General features: G+C 56.3%; 1 protein-coding gene across 1 annotated transcript in view; it reads right to left on the bottom strand.

The window, feature by feature from the left end:
* Positions 1-686: 686 nt before the first annotated feature.
* Positions 687-14,966, bottom strand: part of LOC115271353 (integrin alpha-D-like) — a 26,897-nt gene continuing 12,617 nt past the window's right edge. The window contains exons 5-20 of the mRNA XM_029913290.1: positions 14,688-14,818; positions 8,951-9,108; positions 8,627-8,781; positions 8,338-8,469; positions 7,672-7,745; positions 5,761-5,902; positions 5,325-5,438; positions 4,471-4,550; positions 4,133-4,216; positions 3,903-3,981; positions 2,823-2,930; positions 2,484-2,567; positions 2,193-2,306; positions 1,889-1,981; positions 1,274-1,384; positions 687-809 (exon numbers count right to left, since the gene is read on the bottom strand). Of these exons, the coding sequence (XP_029769150.1) occupies positions 687-809; positions 1,274-1,384; positions 1,889-1,981; positions 2,193-2,306; positions 2,484-2,567; positions 2,823-2,930; positions 3,903-3,981; positions 4,133-4,216; positions 4,471-4,550; positions 5,325-5,438; positions 5,761-5,902; positions 7,672-7,745; positions 8,338-8,469; positions 8,627-8,781; positions 8,951-9,108; positions 14,688-14,818 (1,782 nt within the window). The remainder of the gene's footprint in view (positions 810-1,273; positions 1,385-1,888; positions 1,982-2,192; positions 2,307-2,483; positions 2,568-2,822; positions 2,931-3,902; positions 3,982-4,132; positions 4,217-4,470; positions 4,551-5,324; positions 5,439-5,760; positions 5,903-7,671; positions 7,746-8,337; positions 8,470-8,626; positions 8,782-8,950; positions 9,109-14,687; positions 14,819-14,966) is intronic.

The following is a 14,966-nucleotide window of genomic DNA, read 5'->3' on the forward strand; positions in this document are numbered from 1 at the left end:
TACATGCCTACATCCGCTACAACACCGCCACAACCCTTATTAAGTAATAATTCTGTTAGTAAACCCAGACTATCTATTGTGCACAGCATTACTCATATTACACAGACATTTTTACCTTGAAAATACATTTCTTTGCAACAATCTGTTGCCACAAATCTCCCTGGTCAGCAATTCTCAGGGGAGGGAGAAAGGGGCCATAAGCCAGGGCCGGTTTATATAGCTGGAAAAGGAAGGGACAGGGAAATAACACTTCTTTTACCTTCTTTTACACAAAGGGCATTATTCGACTGCTACATTTCTCATGCAGCTGCATTCTTCTAAATTCTTACAAGCCACGGGGAAAAAATGGCAACTTATTTATTAAACATAAAAACGACAGCCTACATATGCCTTTGTCCCCTAATGCCATGTCAGCAAATTAGCAGCTTCCGATGTCTCTTAGTTAACCCTAACATGTCCCAACAAATGGAACTTCAACGTTCTCCATAAAAATTATAAAAATATCAAGAGAAGTCTTCCAAGCCTAATTTGAATATCGACTGGCTCTAGTTGGCACTAGGATGCATTTTGTTGGTAGGAGGGTGGCCAGTGACCAATTTTTATGCATCTTGGAGGTGGCAACATAATGAGGTGGGGGTGAAGCAGCCCAGACAGAGGTGAAGCTGGGGGCACTGGCGCATGGGGGGCTATTGTTTGGGGGCATCGGAAGCAGGGGGGTTTCCAGCGGCAGCGCTCTGGGTCGGGCCAGGCCCCTCACCCTCCACACCATCCTCCATCATCTGCTTGTACTGGCGCTTGAAGAAGCCAAACTGGAAGGAGACAGAGAGGGGAGATGGTGAGAGCCAGAAGGAGACAGGCTCATGGTGGTGGAGTGGGAGGGACGGGCTGTGAGAACCCACGAAGGAAAAACCGTTGTACCTCCGCCACCAGCTGGGAGAGCCACAGGCCACGCCCCCAGGGTGATGGGCTGTGGAGGAGGGGTCCATTACCCAGGGGTGGCTCTAGCTTTTTTGCCGCCCCAAGCACTGCAGGCAGGCTGCCTTCGGCGGCTTGCCTGCGGGAGGTCCCAGGTCCCATGGATTCGGCGTACCCGCCGCCGAATTGCCACCAAATCAGCGGGACCGGTGGACCTCCCGCAGGCATGCCGCCGAAGGCATTCTGACTGCCGCCCTCGCAGGGACCGGCAGGGCACCCCCTATGGCTTGCCGCCCCAGGCACGCGCTTGGAGCGCTGGTGCCTGGAGCTGCCGCTGCCATTACCCAGCCCCACTCACCTTGTAGAGGGCTGCGGTGATGAGAGCCAGCAGGACCAGACCCCCCACGCTGCTCCCCACGATGATGGGCAGGTAATTATAGGCCTCGGAGCGCTCCACCACCGTCTGCACCTGGGGGAGAGGAGCTGTGAGCAGGGCCGGCTCTGGCTTTTTCGCCGCCCCAGGCGAAAAACCCTCCGGCCGGCCCCCCGCCGCCGGGGGGGAGGGCGGCCGGAGCCCTGAGAGGAGGGCGGCGAGCCCCGGCTGGGGCTCGGCTCTCCCCCCCGGCGGCCAGAGCGCAGGGCGGCGAGCCCCGGCAGGGCGGGGGGAGGGCGGCCAGAGCGCCGGGGGGAGGGAGGCGAGCCCTGCTGTGGCCCTGCTCTCCCCGGGGGCCGGAGCGCTGCGCCGCCGCCCCCCTCCAGGTGCCGCCCCAAGCACCAGCTTGGGTGCCTGGTGCCTGGAGCCGGCCCTGGCTGTGAGATGGGGACCCAGGAGTCCTGGCACCATCACTTGCCCCTGCTCTAACACACCAGACCCCACTTTTTCCCAGAGCTGGGGCAGGACCCAGGAGTCCTGGATCCCAGCTGTAACCACTAGCCGATGCTCTCTCTATCCCGGGCGCAGTCACTCTGGTACCTGGCGCTGGACGAATCCCTCCTTCTGGGTGTATTTCTTCTCCTCATATTCAATCCGGGCCTCACTCACCAGACTCACTTTCTGCTGCTGAGTCTGGAACAGAGAAATTCACCGTCCCTGACCAGAAATGACACAAACCAGCCCAGAGCGTCAGCCCAGAGGAAACCAGAACAATTTACAGGCCGTTCACACCGGGATCCCTTGTCTGGAACTGTATGCATCCACCTCTGGGGTGAGGCATGGGGGCAGTTCACATGGGGAGCATCTCTCGCCTGGTGCTGGGAGGCAGAGGCATCTCTCATACCTGGGAGACCCACTGGAAGCCGACCCTTCCTTTTATCATGAACTCCAGCGGCTGCTGCATTTCCAGGGAGGCGATTCTGCACCGGATCTTCTTACAGGTGGCCACGGAGCAGTCCTGGGGGCGGAAGGATATCACCGGGTGAGGCAGGGGGCGTGCAGGGGCTCAGCATGGCCATGAGGGTCTGGGTCTGTCTATAGCAGGGGTCCCTCCTCCAGCCCAGTCCCCCAACTTGCTGTCTCTGTTAGTGCGGAGGGGAAGGGGCTGCTGGGATCCACACCAGCCTGTACTCACCAGCAGGGGGCGCTCACTCATCTGCTTCACAAAGTCCTTTGAACCGGGAGTTTCAGCCTCACTGGCGCACTGAGCCAGCTGGGGCTGGGGAGGGAGAGAGACACAGTGTTAACGGGGGCGGGAAGGGGAGATGGGGCCTTTCCCCTCTAGGGGGCACCAGCTACAATCCAGCACCAGGGCAGGGGACTGGCTGGCTGTGGGGAAGGTCGAGGGGGGGGGTCGGGGGAACATGTGGCCTATCCCCCCCAGGCAGCCTGTCCCAGCAGGGGGCGCTGTAGGGCAGAGCAGGTGTCACTGGGCCCATCTCACACACACACAAGGGCAGGGAGAGGCAGGTACCTTGGAGGGGACGACCTCAGAGGCATCCCACACCTGGACCCCGCTCAGCACCACTGGGAACTGGAACATGACCGAGACGGGGACGCTTCGCTGCCGCAGGTTCTTGACCTGAAAGAAACAGACTCGCCATAGGGCACTGCAGGAAGAGAACCCAGGAGCTCTGATCTCCAGCCCCTGCTCTGACCCTCAGACCCCACTCCACTGCCAGAGCTGGGGATAGAACCCGGGAGTCCTGGCTCCCTGCCCAGCCCTCTGTGCTCTAACCCACTAGATCCCATTCAGGCAGTTCTGCCTCTGGGGAGGGGCTCTGGTGATGTACACACGGGGATCCCTCGCCCGGTGTTGGGTGGCTCTAGGGTTGCCAGGTTTCTGGTTTTTGGCTCAAACGCCCGGTCGAAAAGAGACCCTGGTAGTTTGGCAATGCAGCAGGGGACCAGGGCTAAGGCAGGCTCCCTGCCTGCCCTAGCTCCGTGCGGCTCCCGGAAGCGGCCGCCAGATCCCTACAGCCCCTAGACACATGGATGGCCAGGGAGGCTCCATGCACTGCCCCCGCCCCGAGGTCCGGCTTCACAGCTCCCATTGGCTGGGAACAGTGACCAATGGGAGCTCCGAGGGTGGCACCTGTAGGCATGACGGCTGCACATGGAGTCTCCCTGGTTGCCTATTCATCTAGGAGCTGCAGAGAGCTGGTGGCCGCTTCTGAGAGCGCCGTTGGGATCTTGAACCCCTCTACACAACCCACCCCTCTGCCCCAGCCCTGAGCCCCCTCCGGTATCCCAAACACCTCATCCCCAGATCCTGCACCCCCCAGCCAGAGCCCTCATCGCCTCCCACACCCCAACCCCGTGCCTCAGCCCGGTGAAAGAGAGTGAGCGTGGGGGAGAGCGAGCGATGGAGGGAAAGGGGATGGGAGGAGTAGGGGCGGGGCCTCGGGGCAGGGCAGGGGTGTTCAGTTTTGTGTGAGTAGAAATTGGCAATCCTAGGGGGCTCTCGTACCTGGGAGACTCATTGGAAGCTGCTCTGAGACCCCTCCTTGTCCCTTCTCCCCCCCACACACACACTATGTGCCGCCGGCCTCACCTCATACCGATGTGTCACTGGCACGCTTGTCCCTGCCTCCTCGGTGGAGAAGGTGACGTACTTGGTCGACTCCTCATGGCTGGGGGAGGAAAAGGATGGAAGGAAGGAGAGAGATGAGAGTGTGATGGATGGGGCTGGAGAGTGGCGGTGGGTGGGGGCACTGTGGTGCAGGGAGCGGGGATGAGGGCCCAGCAGGGGACGCTCTCCCCTCTGTCTCCACACTGACCTACCTGGTGAGGATGATGAAGATGCCGTACTTGACTGGCAGCTCCGCCCGGTGAATCATGTGCTCGGTGATGGGGCCGCCATTGTCACTGGGGGGAGGGGAGGGCAAAGGAGAGAGATGTGAGGGGACGCAGGCAGATAACTGTGCAGGGAGGCTGCACCACAGGCCACAGCCCTGCTCCATGCATGGCCCCCTCCCACTGCCCCCACCCCCGTGGTGGATTAGCCAATGGGGCACATGCCCAGGGGCCCCAGCCAATTGGGGGCCCCAGGAAAAATGGGAGCCCCTGCGTCCTGACCCACTCCACCTGCCCGGCCCTCCTGCCACTCCCTGCACCCTCACCTGCTGGCGGTGGCCATGATCTGCAGCCTGTCCCCCAGGTCGGCCTCAGGGGAGACGTCGAAGGTGGCAATGAAGACGGCCTGGAAAACACAGGTGCGGTGAGAGTCAGGGTCTGGGGAACTGCCAGAGCCTGCGGGGGCGGGGCAGGCACAGGGGATCAGGGGGACTGTTGTATGAACTTAGATGGAATAAATGGGTCCAGGGAGGCAAAGGTGTTAACACGACCCTGTCCCTGTCCACAGACAGCGCTCATCCGGTTTGGGATCCAGAGACCTCAACCCACTCTATGCCATGGCAACAGCCCATTAACCATCCTTTTAAGGACCCCAAAGGGGTGAGGTAACAGCCCCTCCCCTCTCTCCCCCAGTGGGGCCTGATTTCCAGCCCCGCAAGTCTGGCCCTTGGTTTGCAGCCCCGGAGTGACCTCAGGGCTCTGTTTGCACTGACTTGCCGGGCTCCTCGGGCACTTTCCCCAGCACATCTCTTGTCATGGGCTGGGCTGACCCCAGGGAACTTCCCCTCTCTGCCCACAGCTGGGCTTACACTAGGGTTACCAACTTTCTCATTCCACAAAAACCGAACACCCTTGACCCGCCCCAGCTCTGAGGTCCCTCCCCTACCCCACCCCTTCTCTGAGGCCCCGCCCCCTCCCTCCATCCCCCCTCCCTCAGTGACTCGCTCTCCCTCACCCTCACTCAGTTTCACTGGGCTGGGGCAGGGGGTTGGGTGAGGATAGAAGCTGGGGATGTGGGCTCTGGGGTGGGGCCAGAAAAGAGGAGTTTGGGGTGTGGGAGAGGGCTCAGGGCTGGGGCATGGTCTTGAGTTGTGGGAGGATGTCCAAGGCCCATCCCTACCTCAGCTCCACTCCAGAAGATGGGGTGGTTGATGTGGCAGGTGCTGTTCCTTTGAATCTGTTCCTCGGAGCTCACGGCCGAGCTGCACTTAATGGCCATGGCCCTCCTGTTGGACTGAGCACAGGGACCAGCCAGTGAGAGACGCAGCCCACAGCGCCCCTGCCAAGCCCCCACATCCGTTCACCACAGCTTAGCACCCTGGCGAGCACCCTGCCTTCTCCCTGCAACTCAGCACCCCTGGCGAGTCCCCCACCTACTCCCTGCAGCCCGGTGCCCCCACCAAGCCCTCTGCCTGCTCTCTAAAGATCAGCACCCCTCACGAGCCCCCAGCCCACTCCGTGTAGCAGAGCACCTCCTGCTGAGCTCCCTGTACACTCCCTGCAGCATGGCGCCCCCTGCAGAGCCTGCCCCTCATGCCTGGTGTATGTTGGGGTACCTGGAGCAGCAGGACCCGGCGGTAGGACAGCGCGGCCGGGTAGAAGAACTGCACTGTGGTGCTGTAGGAATTCTCCCCACGGTTCTGGATGGAGACGGTGGTATTGAGTTCAGGGGTGACCCCCACCACCAGGGTGCTCAAGCTAAGGGGGGAGAAAGGGGTGAGTTTCCTCAAGGCAGCTCCCTGGCCGCTCTGTGAACTTCTTCCAGCAGTGCCCAGCCGGGGAGCCCAGCACTGTGAGCTTCCAGGGGTGCATCTTCCCCACAGTAGTGCACCCTGTGACCCTACACTCCATATTCTTTATAAAGATAATGTTGTGATATGAATATGGCATAACTAAGTTGTATTTTATGCAAGATGGGTCATGTGCAGTATCATTGGAAAGGTGATGATTTACTGCATGTGATTGCCCTATTTGTATGCATGTATCATTTCTGTATCTGAAGTTAGGAATATTGACTATGTAACAATTACAAGTGGGTTTGCACCTGGGGAACGCCCACCAGTGAAAATGCAATCAGTCTGGCTGGTTAGTCAGTGGGTCATTAGGCAGAATGTTACCGAAATATCGGGTTCACCTAGCTGAGAGCTAATAACAGCCAGACAGGGATAAGGAAGAGTTGCTTTATTTTGCAGAAGAAAGGAGAGATTTGCACCTTGGTACAAAGACTTTGTTTTACACATATTTTACCGATTTTTTATACACATTTAGACAAAGGCCCTTGCCGTGTTAACACTTGATTGGTGGTTGTCAGACCCGTGCTTTTGCTATCTGGTTAATGAAAACCGGCTTGGGACCAGCTTCAACTACCTTAAGGCCTTGAAAGGGAAGACAGTTGAAAGGTTCAGGCTACTGTGTACTTGAGGTGTTTGCTTCCCCCTAATGGCCGCTGGCTGACATAACGGCTGCTAGCTGTTAAGGGGGGGCACTAGTAACTTTCACAAGAACAATAGGACTTTGAAGATGCTAATCTCCCACCTTCCTGGAAAGTCTTCTTGAGGATTTATGGCTGCTTTGACACTGCAGGGTCATCTGATCATGTCTCCTGGTACTGGACTCCATCTTGGACTGCTAGTATTTTTCCACAAATAGGGCATGGGGATCAAACAGAGAAACAAAGGATTCCCACCACATGTAAGTCCTATATAAGGCAGGGAAGTGAGTTAATCAGGGCCGGATCTCCACTGAATCCTTGCTCAAGATGACTGCTGAAAATATCTAAGACTGATTTGAGAAAGAAAGGACTGGACCCAGGCTAGGAGGTGTCTGGCCTGTGAAAGGAATATCTGGGGTTCTAAACTGCAAGCAAGAGTGGTTTGTCTACAAGAAACTCTGCAACCTGCTTAAAACAACGTTTAGGGTGAGAAATTACTGCTTGTAGCCAGTTTCTTTTGTGTATTAAGCTTAGTCTGCATGTCTGTTTATTTGCTCAGTAATCTGCTTTGATCTGTTTGCTAAAACTTATAATCACTTAAAATCTATCCTTTTTAGTTATTAAACTTGTGTTTGTTTTTTCTAAACCAGTTTGTGCAATTCATAACTGGGGGTAAAAAGCTGTGCATATCATCCTCCCCACTGAGGGAGGGGGCGATTTTCATGAGCTTACGCTGTACAGATTTCTGAGAGTGTGTCCCTACCTGGGTGTGTGCTGGAGGAGGCTTGAGGGCCTGGCCCAGCAGAACAGTATAAGGGAGCCCAGGCTGGTGGAACCGGCGGGCTCAGTGGTACCCCAGTACATCAGGGGAAAGCCCGGAGCGGGGCGGGGCAACCCTTCACACCCCCCCACCCAGGATCCATCAGAACTGGAAATCTGACAAGATCTCCAGCTGGATGTTGAAGATCTGAGGTGTGATCAAGCTTGACGCGTCCCACCATGGTAAGCGTTTTGGGGGCAAGATTCAGTCACTTACCCAGAGAAATTGAAGGAGATTTCTAACTGGTCATCACAGCGGCCATCCATGCCACAGTCCTTCTGAAACGGGAGCTGGGGGGAGACGCAGGAGAGCAGGATCAGAGTGGGTGGGGAGGGGGCTGCAGCACCACCTGCCGAAGCGCCACTGCAGGGACCCAGGGACCCTCCTGTTACCCCAGCACCTGCCAGTCCTTTGCACAGGGGGACAGCTAAGCCCATCATCAGTCCCCCCCCCCCAGACACACTCTTCCTCCTCACGCTCTGCCCAGCAGCGGTTTCACACTTATAGTGGTGCCATGGCTGGAGGACTGGCTGGCTCAGGGGGATGGGGAACAGGACATGGGGTCTGTCCCCTCTAGGGGGCCCTGGCCAAAATAAGTATTGAAAATTGTCCCGCAAAAATCATTTTTTTTAGCCAAAATATTTTGTGTTTTGGACAGAAATTTTGGGAGCTTTGGGGAGAGGTTGGAGTGTTTCCAGGGAGGAGAGATGCCAAGGCAAACTCAGCATCCATCTTTGTTGCCCTCTAGTGGCTGCGCTGAGTACAGGCGGCTAGGAGGCTGCTGCTGCCTCTTAATTTTCCAGACTCTTGTTTTCAAACCCCACAGTCACTGGTTCGATCCCTGCAGCAGACCCAGCGTGGGGCCTGGCTCTGGCACCTTACCGAGCCTGTAGACACCGGCGCAGAGTCCTCGCTCAAGATGGGTCTGAGGCGGCTGGCGGCAGCGATGGGCTCCCCTGTCAGGGTGTAGGTGAGACGCAGGGTGATTGGGGTCACGGTGTCCTCTGGGCAGAGCTGGGGAAACAGAGAGACACTTCGGTCCCCTGACGGAAAAGGGGGACTGGGGGTTGTGTGGGACCCAGAGAGAGATTTGTTCTCTGGGTGATTTGGGGCAGGGTTGGAGGACCAGACACAGGAGGAGAGGAAGGAGCTGGGACCCCCCCACACTCACAGGTATTGTTATCCGGTACGTCTCACATTTCTTCTCAATGCCGAGCTGCAGCTCCCTGCTCAGGACGGGGCCGGTGGAGTCGAAGGTGGCTCGGATCTTCGTCCGCCCGGGGTCCAGGGCCAGGCTGTATTGGATGATGCTGGAGATCATTTCGCCTACGGGGGAGGGGAAACGAGGGACAGAGAGACACTGAGAGTGGGAACCTTAAGGGGAAATGGGACACGGGGCCTTTCCCCTCTAGGGGGCGCTGGCTCCGATCCATCCCCAGGGCAGAGGACTGGTTGGCTCGGGGGAGAGGGGAGCCAGTGGTGGGTTTGGTCTGACCTAGGCTGTCCATGGTGCTCTTAGTGACGGTGAAGCAGACCTCTGCCCTGCTGGCCTCTGTGTTGAGCTGCTCTTGCCCCTGGCAGTCGAAGGCCGAGGTGGGGATCGTGGGGGGCTGGAAGCTGATGGAGACCCCGACTCTGAGCACCGGCCGGGACCTGCCATCGGGGGAACAGAACCATCACCCATCTGCTCTCTGCAATGGGGCCAGGCCCCCTCCCTCCCCAGAGCCTCCCACCCAGCCTGGATGTGCTCACAGCACCCCAGGGAGATTGGTTATGGACACGCAGCTCTGCTAGAGGAGATGCTGCGGGGCAGAGAAGGGAGCAGCAGAGTGGTCATTGTGCCATTCTCCAGCAGGGGGCAGCAGTCACACTCAAACAGTATACTAAGGTCTTGTCTACACTATAGAGTTTTTTTTTCTACAAAAGGCAGCTTTTGTCCACAAAACAGTGGAGGTTTACACACTAGAATGTGACTTTTGGTGATAAAACTCTCCTGTTTTGCCAACAACATAAAACCACCTCGACGAGAGGCATGGTGCTTTTGGCGGCAAAGTTTTGTTGACAAAGTGCCAGTGTAAAGACTGTGTTTGGTTATGTCGCTATAATTTGCCTCCCGGAGGTTTTCCACAATGCTCTTCCTGATAGGGTGACCAGGTATCCAGTTTTTGACTGGAACAACTGGTGGAAAAGGCACCCTGGCGGCTCCAGTCAGCACGGCCAACCGGGCCGTTAAAGTCCAGTCGGCAGTACTGCGTCTCTAAGGCAGGCTAGTCCCTACCTATCCTAGGTGGGGGGCCACGGGGCTCTGCGTAGTGCCCCTGCCCCGAGCACCAGCTCCAGCATTGCCTGTTTCTGAGCAGGAGCCGCCCAAGGTAAATTCACGCCCCAGTCCCGGGCCCCCCTCAACCCGGAGCCACCTCTTGTACCCCAAACCCCTCATCCCCAGCTTAACCCCAGAGCTACCAAACCCAGCCCAGAGCCCTCACCCCCTCCTGCACGCCAACCCTCTGCCTCAACCCACAGCCCCCTCCCTCATGCCAAATCCCTCGACCCCACCCCCCAGCCTGGAGCCCCCTCCTGCACCCCAAACCTCTCATCCCCAGCCCCACCTCAGAGCCCATACCTGAGCCACAGCCCTCACCCCCTAACCCCCTCGAGCACCCCAACTCCCTGACCCAGCCCGGAGCCCCCTTCTGCATCCTGAACCCCTCATTTCTGGCCCCACCCTGGAGCCTGCACTCCCAGTTAGAGCCTTCACCCCCTCCTGCACCCCAACCCCTGCCCCACCCCAGTGAAAGTCAGTGAGGGTGGAGGAGAGTGAGACACTGAGGGAGGGGGAATGTAGTGATGGGTGGTGGGGCTGCGGGGACGGGGCAGGTGTTTGGTTCTGTGCGACTAGAAAGTTGGGAACCCTACGTCCTGACTGCACTAATCAGTGGTTCGAACCCCGCTGCTCTGCGGCCACATAAACAAGCATCCGCCCTCCTCCTTTAAAGGCCCAGGAATTTTTGAAGTTCCACTTGCTGTTTGCTCAGTGTGGAGAGCTCACATCACATCTCCTCAGCTGACCATGGCAGCTCCACGAGGCAAACGCTCTCCCGCTTGGACCACTGTGAAGCTGTTGGATCTGCTGAGTATATTGTGAGAGGAGTCTGTCCAGTCCTAGCTCTGTTCCAGCCATAGGAACTTCAAGACCTAGGGGCACATTTCTCATGGCTTCTGTGAGAAGGGCTACAAATCGGGACACGGTGCAGTGCAGAGCGGAGATAAAGGAGCTGAGGCAGGTGTACCAGAAGGCGAGGGAGGCAAACCCTCACTCCGGTGTTGCGCCCAAGAGCTGCTGCTTCTACAAGGAGTTGGACACCATCCTCGTGGCAACTCCACCTCCACCGCAAAGAGCCCCGTGGACACTTTGGTGGGTTGAGAGGGAATGGAAAGTGGACCTAAGCCTGAGGACGAAGTCGTGGATGAGGAGGTCAAGTTGCAGGACATTGTGAACTCTACGTCTGGTCCCACGGCTTGTCAGGAGCTCTTTTCCACTCAAGAGGGATGTAGACAGTCCAGGCAGTTCGTCTCTGGTGAGTACGATGCAGGAGAAGAGACCCCTGGTAAGTGATCTTTTGAGCAGATACTGCTTGATTACATGGCGGACAGCTGTCCTTTGCTCTGAATACTGTAGTAGTGGGCGAACGAAGAGATAGAAATATGCAAGACTAGCTCTGTTTCTGTGTGCTGCACATTTCCCTGTGCAGCTTAGCAGTGCAGTGGAACAGTGTGTTGATCTACACCCAGATTTCATGGGAATCCTCCAGAGAGATCTCTAGCAAACTACCCTGGAGGTACTTGCCAATCCTCTGCCAAAGGTTCCCTGGCAGAGCTGCTTTGTTCCTTCCCCATTGTAGGAAACTTTCTCGCACCACTTGGCAATCACTTGTGCAGGGACCAAAGAGGCACACAGGTGAGCAGCATAGGGACCGGGTCTGAACCTGGATGCATGCAGTAGATGCGCCCTTGCTTACCCTCAAGAGTGAGATATCAGGTTCAATGACCCCCATATGTGGAAAATGGTGGCACTACTTACAATATTGTCCCCAGTCACCTTCACTGATCTTCTGAAAGCCTCATCAACACCCTTTGCCCCATTTCAAATGTCCACCCCATCCCCACCTAGGCCATACTCAACATCTTTAGGGTGTTCACTGAGATGTGTGCTTGCCAAGGGACATTGAGAAAGTGATTGGTATGTTACAAGAGGTGTATTTTACTGTAATGATTCAATGCTGTACGTGAACTAACAATCATGCTCCTGTGCATTGTTTCTTGTGCATCTGCAGCTGTGGCATTCAGGGGACCCCACTACACACCGGCAGAGCACCTACACCGGATAAGGAAGCAACGAAAGTGGAACAAGGAGGACATGTTGAGAGAGGTGCTCCAATTCTCTGAGTCAGAAAAAAAAAGAATGCATGGTGCTGAGAGAAATGGGAAGACGGGACAGAAAGGGCATGAGAAGTACATTGTAAAGGCCCATGGGAGGATGATAAAAGTGATGGAGGAGCAAACAGAGATGTTGAAGTCCCTAATCACACTCCAGGCAGAACAGATGCATGCTCACCCCACTGCCCCCCCCCCCCCCCCCCCCCACAAAACACCCCTCCCCCCCCCCCCCCCCCCCCCCCCCCCCGTAGCCGATACAAAACTGCTTTCCATGCCCTCCCCAAACTCCTCCCAAACATTCCTTGCAACTTCCTGGAATGTCTCAGGATCCAATTCACTCTAATCCTTCAGACAGCTTCCAAATTGATAGCTGGACTTATGCACAGTTATGAGAGACTCCACTTCCCTGCACTCTTATCTCCCCTCCCACCAAGCCTTTTGTGTATGTTAACTGGCGTTTAATAAAAACAAACTCTCTGAAAGATAACCAAACTTTATTTGTGTCCTACATGCATGGGTGGCGGGTATCAAAGGCTGGGGAAGGTTGAGTCTCCCCAAGCAGCCCTGCATGGCCCTGCCCATGCTTCACCCCCAGGTCCCCTCTTGCTTCCTGCCGCACTCTGCTGTGGCTCTTCCCCCTTGGCCGGGGCCCCAGTCTGGGGCTGGGGCTAATGGGGGCCGGCCTGCAGCCAGGGACGCCAGGAAGCTGGAGCCAGTGCTTAGGGTTTGGGGGCTGCACTGCATGCCCGGCGCTCGAGGGCTGGGGGCGGGGGGGGCGTTGCCTACCTGGCACTCCAGGTCTGGGGGGGGGCACACTGCCCACCCTCCCAGCCCTGTAAGGCTTGGGGGGCACGCTGCCTGCCCGGCACTCCAAGCCTGGGGGGTGCTCCACCCGGCGTTCCAGGGCTGGAGGCAGTCAGACGGACCAGGGCTTGGGTGGGGGGGCCTCTGGGCTCTGGCAGGGAAGGGGGGGATAGGAGGGGTAGGCACAGGAGCAGAAGGAGCGGGCTGGGCCAGGGGCTAGCGTCCCCGAGCCTGCGGTTCAATGACCGCCCATGCCTACACATAGTGATTGTTGCTGCTAGTAACATATACATGAATTCTAATCATTTGCTTACTACAAATCCGTCAGGAATCACAAGTGCGAGGCCAAATAAGATAACTGAGTTACATGAAGCATGGCATATTGCTGTATAAAAATATACATTACTGGTTTGCAATCTCAAAATCTTGCCTCAAAGCCTCCCTGATTCAAATTGCCCCCCATTGTGCCCCTCTAATAGCCCTGGTATCAGGCTGCTCAAAATCAGCAGCCAGGTTGTCTGCTTCAGCACTCCACCCCAGGGGAAACTTTTCACCCTTAGCCTCACAAAGATTATGAAGTGTGCTATGACTATTGAAATCTTTTTCTGACTTAGATCTAACCTGCCATAAAGGCATCGCCAGCGCGCTTTTAATCTGCCAACGCAGATTCCAGGGTTATTCTGCACCTGCTCAGCCTATTGTTGAAGTGCTCCTTGCTGCTGTCTAGGTTTCCTGTGTCAGGCTTCATGAGCCATGGTTGTAATGGGTAGGCAGGGTCTCCCAGGATCACTATGGGCATTTCAAAATCCCCCATTGGAATCTTCTGGTGTGGAAAGAAAGTCCCTGCTTGCAGCTTTCTGTACAGACCAGTGTTCTTCAAGATGCGTGCGTCATGCACCTTCCTGGACCACGCCATGCTAATGTCAGTGAAATGCCTGCAGTGATCAACAAGTGCCTGCAATACCATGGAGAAGTGCCCTTTTCTATTGATATACTCCATCGCAAGATGGTCCGGGGCCAAAATTGGAATATGTGCCCTGCTGCATTTTTCGAATCCCACGTCCACAAAGCCATCCACTATTTCACGCACATTGCCAAGAGTGACGGTCCTTCGTAGCAGGATGCGATTAATGACCCTGCACACTTGGGTTAACATAGCACCCATGGTCGACTTCCTGACTCCAAACTGATTCGTGACTGACTGGTAGCAGTGTGGAGTCACCAGTTTCCACACAACAATCACCACGTGCTTCTCCACTGAGAGGGCTGTTCTCATTTTGGTGTCCTTGCACCGCAGTGCTCGGGCGAGTTCCGCACACAGTTCCAGGAAGGGGCTTTCTGCATCTGAAAGTTCTGCAGCCACTGATCGTCATCCCAGACTTGTACAATGATGCGATCCCACCACTCAGTGCTTGTCTCCTGAGACCAAAAGCAATGGTCCACCGTGTTCAGCTGCTCCATGAATGCCAAAAGTAATCTGGTGTTGTTTCTTTCCATTGCACACAGCAGGTCAGGCAACTCTGATTGCTGTTCAGATTGGGAGCTCATGATATACTGTATGATGAGCCATGATGTGTTCATAACAGTGACCATAACAGTAGAGAGTATTGCAGGATCCATCCTTTCACACAGAGATGGTGGGTGCAGAGTAAACAGGTGGTGTTAAAAATGCTACTAAAAGTGATCGGAAGACCATGGAATGTTGGGACAGGAGATAATGTATCACAGAACATTGAGCTAGCACCCATGAGGGGCTGAGGCGAGATGCATACTGGGATAGGTACCCACACAGTGCACTACTCTCACTGTTAATGCTACAGCACCAAGTGTGGATGAGCTCTGCCGACAGAAGGAGGGTAATGTGAACATGCAATAGCGAAGAAATTATAGAGTCTCTTGATCGCTGACATAACTTCTATTAAAAAAAGCTCTGTAGTGTGGACAAGGCCTGTGATTGCCATGTGGAGCAGTGCAACGACAGAGTAACTCACCTCAGCAGCAGGACCTGCCCTTGTGCTCCCACCGCGATATCTGGGAGTCCGTCCCTCGTCAGATCTGTCCCGCCACTGACGGCCTGGCTGAAGTAGTGCAGCCTGCTGGGAAACAGCGACCCCTCGATGCGCTGTGGGGCAAAGAGAGCAGTAAGGGGTGGCGAAGGGGTGGCTGTACTGTATAATGGGCACTAGGGGGCAGCGGAGGTTGAGGGTTAGGAAAGGGGCGGCTGTACTGTATAATAGGCACTAGGGGGCAGCGGAGGGTGAGGGATGGGA

Source organism: Terrapene carolina, unplaced genomic scaffold, assembly GCF_002925995.2.
Source record: "Terrapene carolina triunguis isolate 2854851 unplaced genomic scaffold, T_m_triunguis-2.0 Scaffold571, whole genome shotgun sequence".
NCBI classification, from domain to species: Eukaryota; Metazoa; Chordata; order Testudines; family Emydidae; genus Terrapene; species Terrapene triunguis.